Below are 8,372 nucleotides of genomic sequence, written 5' to 3' on the forward strand. Positions count from 1 at the left end.
CATTGCCTTGTAAATGCCATGTAGGAATTTCTTGTCAGCTTTGACCACACAGGAGCTCAATAAGTCTGGTCAAGCGGCCAATATCATGGCTTATTTGAGGCGCTGACGGTCACGGAGACTCTCAAGATCCGATTTTGAACGTAACTTATATGACAGCACATGAAGAGAAATGAACACCCGATCATCAGCAGCTGCTCCCTCTCCTTAGGCTCAGGCGGTAGGTACCCTCCTTTTTACTTCCCGAGCTGGCCGCTGGGCCGTCTCTGACTGTAGTTCCTGGTTTACGCATAGGTACGCTTAGCTATAACATCTTTATTACTTTATCAGGATATACGACTACAAGATCTAACTCAAGTGGTCGTTAATCCTGCCCACGATTAACTTCTTTCTTGGCCGGTCTCTCCCAGCGTTCCTCCTGACGTTTCCGGAATCAGCCCCGTGTCTGTCGCTAGAGGCGATGGCCGTAAACACGGCGTCTTGCCGACCGTATCTGGAGAGGCCGCCAGTACCCACCGACACGCACTGGCTGTCAGAGATGGATGACTCAGACTCAGAGGAGGCACCGCAGACTCGTACCCACATGGAGGGGTCACTGGCCCGTGCGCACGTGGTTGGCCGGTTTCCGAAAGTGACTGACCGCGAGTTAGCGCCGTGGCGATTGGGTCGGGCCGTGTCGAACAGCCGTACCCTCATCCCTCCCATGTCCGGCTGATGACCTTACGGAGAAGCGAGCGTGCACTTGGGTGTGTGCCTAGTACTGTGATTTGTGAATATCTGCTGGTGATGAATGAGGTCTCATTTACGTCTGGTTGTGGTCTGATTGAGGTTCGATTGTGGTGAATGAGGTTTGAATGAGGTCTCAATGAGGTCTGAATTAGGTCTGATAGATCTGATTATAACTCGTACAAATCAGCTACACCGGACTGGTATTCATGAGCGTCGTAACCGACATGTTCGCGTGGTTGGAGGTGGACGTTATGCCATCAGCAGTTATTGATTTCAACCTGCTGGTAAGGACATACAGTGTTCACCCGTCTCGGGGCTCTCCACAGTTCCGCTGCAGAATCAAGACTGTACCCATGTTCCTGACTTTGGTTCTATGTTGTTTCAGGCAAATCGTGCCGAAGTTTCCGGACACCTAGAGAGGCTAAAGGCTGACCTAGAGCAGGCGCTGCATGACAAAGACGACCTCCAGGAAGTACTGGATATCCGAAAGTGGTATGTATTTACGCGTTCGAAGCAAAGAACAGTACACTGGCACATTTTAAGCGCATATTCATAAATGGCTTTAAATTTGGAGAACCACTCTGGATGTTTGTGTTCATGAACATGAGTTGGGAAAACGCCTGTAGTGGTATCTGTAGTGAACTGGATGCCTGATTTCATTTCTTTCGGCAATGAGCTATAGACCTCACCTGTCCATCTACCCATAGTGAACTTGAGGAGAGCCAAGCGGAGGTGGCCAGGCTCCGGTCGGAGGTCGGCCGACTCAGGGCCACGCTGGGGGTTCACCCGCCCGCCGCTGGCAGGCACCAGGTGAGATACTGCGGGGAGGGCATACAGTTCGGAGCTCGTCCTGAGCCCTCTCATTAATTTACATGTTATAAAGGGGCACTGGTAAATTTGCCCAAAAGGGGGAGGTTCGCTGGTGAATGGCCTACAACTGCGTCTGATTTCAATTGGGCCTGGCGAGAGCCGGTAAGCTCAGCAGACCGCTGACGTCTTTGCGTTTTATCTGCAGCAGGAGGCGCCTGCCGAAGTCCACCGGTTGCGGAAACACTGCCGTGACCTGGTCGACCAGCGCAACGAGGCGCTCGCCGAGCTCGCCCGCGTCAAGGTCACGCTGATGGAGGCGATGGAGAACCAGGTGACAGAGGCGAAGGAGGTGACGGCCGAGCGTGCCGAGGGCGAGCGGCTGAGCAGCACGCCGGCCGCTGTTGTGGAGGTACCGCCATCTCCCCCTCCTCCGACCGTCAACCGACAGCCGATCAATTCGGCGGCCAGTCGCCGGCTCCAGGACCAGGTCAGTAGCCAGTTCAACTTCGCTAAACTTCCAACAATGTCGATCTCAATCTACAACAGTGCTTAAATACCAAACTGCAATAATATGGGGCCGCAGATTGTCAATTTGTAGGTCATTTTGAGCGATGTTTTCAACATTTTAGCCTTCAAAATGTTGGAGATGGTAATCAGTAATTGCTGTCAGCACCCAGTTTGAGTGTTGCTGTAAGAACGCGCCGCTGTTGTCGCTGGCTGTTGACGTGTATACCGATCTGTTTACGCGCCCGTCTGTCACCAGCTGGAGGAGCGGGACCAGCTGATCAGTGATCTGCAGGCGCACCTGGCCAGCGCCCGGAACGAGGTGGCGCTCAAGGACGAGACGCTGGCGCGGCTGGAGGGCAAACTGGAGACCACGCGACAGGAGCTGAGCGCGACTGGCGAGCGACTCGCCGGGGCAGAAGGCGAGCGGGCAGCGCTCACCCAGCAGAACCAGATACTCGCCAACCAGGTGGGCCGGCGTGGGAGAGCTAGAAAATAAACACAGGACATACGAGAATTAGATACTGTCCGAACACACGACACACGAGAACCAGACACTGTCCAGAGTCCAGACACATGGCATACGAGAGCCAGATACCATCCTGACAGGTGGCCAACACCCAAATTTAATGTGAAAATCTTAGTTCCAATGAAAATGAATTCAGGGCCAGCGCCTCAAATCTAAACGCTAAGTCGCCAAGCCAAGTGCCCTACTTGCAATGAGCTCTTGTGCCAGTGAAGTGACTGCAGTCCTTTTTATCGTTCTATGCCGTACAGTTAGTCGAGCTCGCCTCGCCTCCGTGTCCCCTGTCCGTGGTGTTGTAAGAACGCGGACTGTTCAGCGGCGTTGTGTCTTCAGGTACGTGAGCTGCAGCTGCGGGCTGAGGAAGCCAGCGCCGTATCACGCCGACTCGAGTCCGAGGCCGACCAGCAGATGGCGCAGATCACAGATCTGCAGGAGCGGCTGCTGGCCTCAGAGACCAGCGGCAAACAGCTCACCGCCAGCTGCGTGGAAAAAGACGTCCAGGTAACCGGCCTCGCTGACAGGCAGCCTAGATCAGATGCACAAACTGTACTCATTTAACTATTTTCATCTAGGGTATGAATATACAAACGGCTGATACTGCTCAAACTTAAAGTAATATCGGTTCTTTAGGCTTCATTTATTCGAGGAATGAATTGCATCCTCTCATTCAGAATGTCTTGGTTCTCGCCATCCCGCCCGATATCTCCGTGTCCGTATGATATCTCGGTATCCGTCCAATGTCCCGGAGTCCGTCCAATATGCCAGTATCCATCCGATATCTCGGTATTCTTCTGATATCCCGGCGTCCCTCTTATGTCCCGGTGTCCGTATGAGATCTCGGTATCCGTCCAATGTCCCGGAGTCCGTCCAATATGCCGATATCCATCCGATATCCCGGTATTCTTATGGTATCCCGGCGTCCCTCTTATGTCTCGGTGTCCCTCTGATATCCCGGTGTCCGTCTGATATCCCGTCTGATATCCCGGTGTCCGTCTGGTAGCCCATCTAGTATCCCGGTCACTCGTCCGATGCCCCGCTGTTCCGGTCTGATATCCCTGTATCCGTGTCTCGCCGTCAGATCGGCCAGCAGTGGACCACCATCAGCTCGCTGCGGGAGGCGCTGCTCGAGTCCAAGCAGCAGCTGGAGCAGCTGCAGCCGGCCGCCGGCTCGTCCTTCTTCGGCGGCCTGCTGGGCAGCGCGGTGAGACGCGACGTGCGAGACGTCTAGCTGTCGCAGTTCTCTTCCCGCGACTGTCGTAGTTCTCTTCCCGCGACTGTCTGCTCTCGGTGCGTGTCTGACTGCGCCTGCTGCGTGGCACTCCACTAACCGGCTCGACGCTCTCTGACGAACGGTACCCGGAGGCGGCGCGGCCGCTGGGAGACGACTGAGAATGACCGCTGTTTTACCGCTGGAAGGCCGATGTTTGACCGCTGATATTCCGTTGTTGTGCCACCGGGCGACCGCCGACTGCTCTGGTGTTCAGCGCCCTACCGTGTGCCAACAAGGGGCGCATATAGGCGAGCCAAGTCATTTATTTACCTTTGAGACACTTGTTCAAGCGTGGCACGGCATAGTCGACTCCTACATAGTACAGCTAGCAGGCAGCGATGTTGTATGGCCAGTGAGGATTTATTGCCGCTGGTAAGCGGTCACCTATGTCATGAGTAGATAACCGTTTTAAGAGACGTTCGGTAAAGCTGAATCAACGCCTTTGGGCGTTGGATGCATACGTGTGATCGATACGAATGTGATGTTATTTTACTGGTGCTAGCATAATTTATTGCACTCGTGGAATTTGTTTTCGTGCAGTCAACGCACTTATGAGTTAACAGTTATTGGTGTCTTGGGGTATGTGTACGCATGAGAACGCGAGAGCGAGAGCGAGAGCGAGAGCGAGAGCGAGAGCGAGAGCGAGAGCGAGAGCGAGAGCGAGAGAGAGAGAGAGAGAGAGAGAGAGAGAGAGAGAGAGAGAGAGAGAGAGAGAGAGAGAGAGAGAGAGAGAGAGAGAGAGAGAGAGAGAGATGCTGTGTGTTGTTTGTTTGTGTTCTACAATTGTTACGATGAACGTCGGTGCCAAAAACGGTGCCAAAGCGTCTACATGTGTCATGTTTGTGACTGGATCACAATAAACGTACCTGTCCCCTCTCCAGCGTGTTGCATCATTGAGATTGCCGGAGTGGTGTGAACTAAGTTACTAAACATCCGCATGAGTAGAAATTTTCGATCGCATGCCTAACCATTTGAATTGTGCACTAGGTAACGTTTCGGTTTTGACATGGGTGTTGCGACGGGTATTTCACCAAACGTTACTTAGAAGTAGAAAAAAACTTCTTCGAACTTCTCAGCGAACGCACCATTTGAAGGTCTTCTCCCCACATGCAATTTGTATTGTAGTTTTGTTGTAGTTTTATTATTGCGTCACCTTCAAATGACCATTAAACGGACCACGCACATTAGTGTTACTGACTAGCTTCCGAATGTCCCAGCTGTTTATCGCCAGGTCATTCCCCTCTCCCATCCCATTTAGGTCCGTGATCAGCGCTGGATACCGGCACAGTGATGCCAAACTCGTCTAATCTTATCCAATGCTGGCTACACGCTGCGGTGGCCGCTATACAGCGAGCGTTACCCACGGTGAGCGGCGATGGTCGTGGCGTCATTCAGTGCTGGCGGCACCTGTGGGCTGTGACTGCCACTTGTGACAGTCAGCTGTGGTCGTTACCTGCGCAGTCCGCCGACTTCAACCATGTGTTAGTTTGAGCGCGGGCTCTGACACAAACTCAGCGCTAGAGTACAGCACAGCCGTCCGTCCGTACCGGAATAGCTGGCTGGTGGTGCCGTCTCTACTGTCGAACGGTAAGGGTTTATCCCTCTCTTTTCCTGCGTGTGCTGCTGCCTTCTAAACTCTCATCAGCTGTTATCGACCCGGTGTGTTGCCTGTACCGGCTAGCGTTCTGACCACATCTAGCACAGCTGAGCGACGTCTGTCGTGCATACTGCCTACTGGAGAGGTAAGGTAGGCGCGAGAGAGAGAGAGAGAGAGAGAGAGAGAGAGAGAGAGAGAGAGAGAGAGAGAGAGAGAGAGAGAGAGAGAGAGAGCGAGAGCGAGAGCGAGAGCGAGAGCGAGAGCGAGAGCGAGAGCGAGAGCGAGAGCGAGAGCGAGAGCGAGAGCGAGAGCGAGAGCGAGAGCGAGAGCGAGAGCGAGAGCGAGAGCGAGAGCGAGAGCGAGAGCGAGAGCGAGAGCGAGAGCGAGAGCGAGAGCGAGAGCGAGAGCGAGAGCGAGAGCGAGAGCGAGAGCGAGAGCGAGAGCGAGAGCGAGAGAGAGAGAGAGAGAGAGAGAGAGAGAGAGAGAGAGAGAGAGAGAGAGAGAGAGAGAGAGAGAGAGAGAGAGAGAGAGAGAGAGAGAGAGAGAGAGAGAGAGAGAGAGAGAGAGAGAGAGGAACATTTACCGTCTGTTTCCCGACTGTCTTTCTTAGTTTATTTATATTTTCAGAGCCCGCCGGGCCGTGACGCCCGCCGCCAGCCGCTGACATCCCATAACCAGCCACAGCAGCAGACAGTCAGTCGTCAGTCTCCCAGTAAACCCTGGCAGCGGAACGCAGAGTCTCGGAGACTGACGGAGCTCGGCTCGCAGATAGACAGACTGATCATGGAAAAACAACACCAGCACTCCATGGTAAATCGGCATCGAAATGGTTACCGTCCTGATGCAGCCGTTCTGATTTTCTTGGTCAGTTCAAGCTTGAGTTATGCCGAATACGGTCCAGTATCAAGTCATCAATGGACAACGTAACAAACTTCCGACTGTTCGATCAAAGAGAGTCACTAATATTTGGTATCGCATCAACAGATTCGTGACCTGCGTTCTGACCTGGCCGCCTCTGGTGGCGGTGACGGGTCAGGGGCGACTCAGCGCAGCAGTACGGAGCAGCGAGGGAACACAGCTCCCTTCACTAGCGACCCACCCGAGCAGAGGGACCGGCACAGCCCACAGGTGGGTCACAGACGGCGGCCCGGTCCTTCAACAGGCGAGCTCCTGCCTCGAATAGGCCCGGCCAGCTCAGCCAAAGGACGAGGTTCGATCCTCGATGGAAAAACATGACAGTATCCTACAAACTATTTCGATGTTAAAACCGTGGATTTTTGTGCACGACTCAGCGTCGTATGTGATTTCCGCATGAGCTGCAGTGTCGGACGGCAGCTGTTGACTCCATGTGTCCATGTATCTCAGACCGAGCAGCCGGCAGCCGACCCGTCCGGCCGCCTTCAGGCCCAGCTCGCCGAGACGCGCGCCCAGCTGGCAGAGACGCTGGCCGGTCAGGAGCACGTGCACGCGCAGGCCGACCTCATCGTGGAGCTGGTGTCCGGCTGGGTAACCGAATGGCGCGCAGAGAACGGCCGGCTGACGAGACGGGTCGACCAGCAGGCCGACACCATCGCCGCCCTGCAGACGGAGAACAGGTGACCAGCAGTGACGTCCGCAGCTCACTATTATCTTCTGTCGATGGTCTTGTCTGTTATCCAAACGTTATTTGATGTTGGATCTCTCATACAACTTGCATCTCAAATTTCAGCATGCATCGCCATCTAGGAGCTTTTCGAATATCTGATGGAACCAATCATTCAGCCCCTTTCCTTCCATAACTCGACGTCGTATTTGTCGATGACCGTAGACCTCTGGTGTCGGCGACGCCATGTTTCAGGCACCTGTCGGACCAGCTGTCGGCGCTGCTCGGCCGGGCGTCGGGCTCACTACCGGTCACAGCAGCCGAGCTCTATCCGCTGGCGTTCGATGACCGGCGGCCACACCCAACCACGCTGCCGGGTGGCTGCGGCGGACACCGGTGCCGCGAGCACAGGGGAGGTCCTCAGTCCTTTACACGAGACTTTGAAGGAGTTCAGTTCTTCACAAGGAGCAACGAGGGCCCTCCGTCGTTCCTCCGGAGTCAAAACCAAGGCCCTCCATCCTTCCGCGACCACGAGGGCCCCCAGTCCTTCAACCGGGACCATAACGAAGTTCAGCCACCAACGAACAAGCAGATGGAGGGTACCAGCTATGCCAGGTGCATGATGCCCCAGGTGAGCGAGTATACGTATCAGCCGTGAAAGATGTGAGATCACACCAACAGTAATCCATGGAATCTCTGGAGCATAGGATGGGGGTAATTTACTTTATAATGGACCATTCCGATGTCAAGCCTTTGCATATTTGTGTCAAGACATTTCTCGTTACCTGTGTGGCAGATGTATGTTCTATTATAGTTCTCCCGTCCAACTGACGGTATCTCCCCGTCTGTCCCCGCAGCCGGAGACCCGAGCCGATCTCTCCCGAAGGCTGTGCGCCGACGCCGGCTGCCAGGCGCCGCGTGCCGACCAGGTGCCCACGCGGGACGGAGCTGGAGCCGACCACCGGCGCACGGGTGGTCTGATCGGAGAGGACGACCGACACGGGCCGGGCGTCTGGCGAGCGGAGACTTAGGCGGCCAGAGGGAGAGAGGAGGGAGGAGAGGGGAGGGAAAAGAGTGGAAGGGAGCAATGACATTTACCAAAGATAGCGTGAACAGACCATTACGCAGTTCATGTCATTCGTGCTTTTGTCAATCAGGTAGAACGAGGGAGCGTCAAATAATTTGTGCTGGCAATATAACTAAGTACTTTTAAAGGGGGTTTAATGACTTGCTAAGCCACTGAAAAAGTACGTCATAGCGAGCTTTAGGTTGTGGTGAGCCGGTGACGCTGGTTCTTCATCACCAGACTTCTGTAGGTATGTACTTTTATACAACACGCATAATATACGATACCAAC

General features: G+C 54.5%; 1 protein-coding gene across 1 annotated transcript in view; it reads left to right on the plus strand.

Annotated features, from left to right (window-relative positions):
* Window positions 1-8,371, plus strand: part of LOC122384625 (unconventional myosin-XVIIIa-like) — a 43,604-nt gene extending 35,233 nt beyond the window's left edge. The window contains exons 6-16 of the mRNA XM_043372226.1: window positions 1,112-1,218; window positions 1,434-1,536; window positions 1,742-2,023; window positions 2,300-2,509; window positions 2,900-3,067; window positions 3,645-3,767; window positions 6,061-6,243; window positions 6,418-6,561; window positions 6,799-7,028; window positions 7,271-7,646; window positions 7,873-8,371. Coding sequence (XP_043228161.1) covers window positions 1,112-1,218; window positions 1,434-1,536; window positions 1,742-2,023; window positions 2,300-2,509; window positions 2,900-3,067; window positions 3,645-3,767; window positions 6,061-6,243; window positions 6,418-6,561; window positions 6,799-7,028; window positions 7,271-7,646; window positions 7,873-8,046 — 2,100 coding nt within the window. The 3' untranslated portion in view covers window positions 8,047-8,371. The remainder of the gene's footprint in view (window positions 1-1,111; window positions 1,219-1,433; window positions 1,537-1,741; window positions 2,024-2,299; window positions 2,510-2,899; window positions 3,068-3,644; window positions 3,768-6,060; window positions 6,244-6,417; window positions 6,562-6,798; window positions 7,029-7,270; window positions 7,647-7,872) is intronic.
* Window position 8,372: the final 1 nt, after the last annotated feature.

This window comes from Amphibalanus amphitrite, unplaced genomic scaffold (assembly GCF_019059575.1).
Source record: "Amphibalanus amphitrite isolate SeventyFive unplaced genomic scaffold, NRLGWU_Aamphi_draft 000014F_arrow, whole genome shotgun sequence".
NCBI classification, from domain to species: Eukaryota; Metazoa; Arthropoda; class Thecostraca; order Balanomorpha; family Balanidae; genus Amphibalanus; species Amphibalanus amphitrite.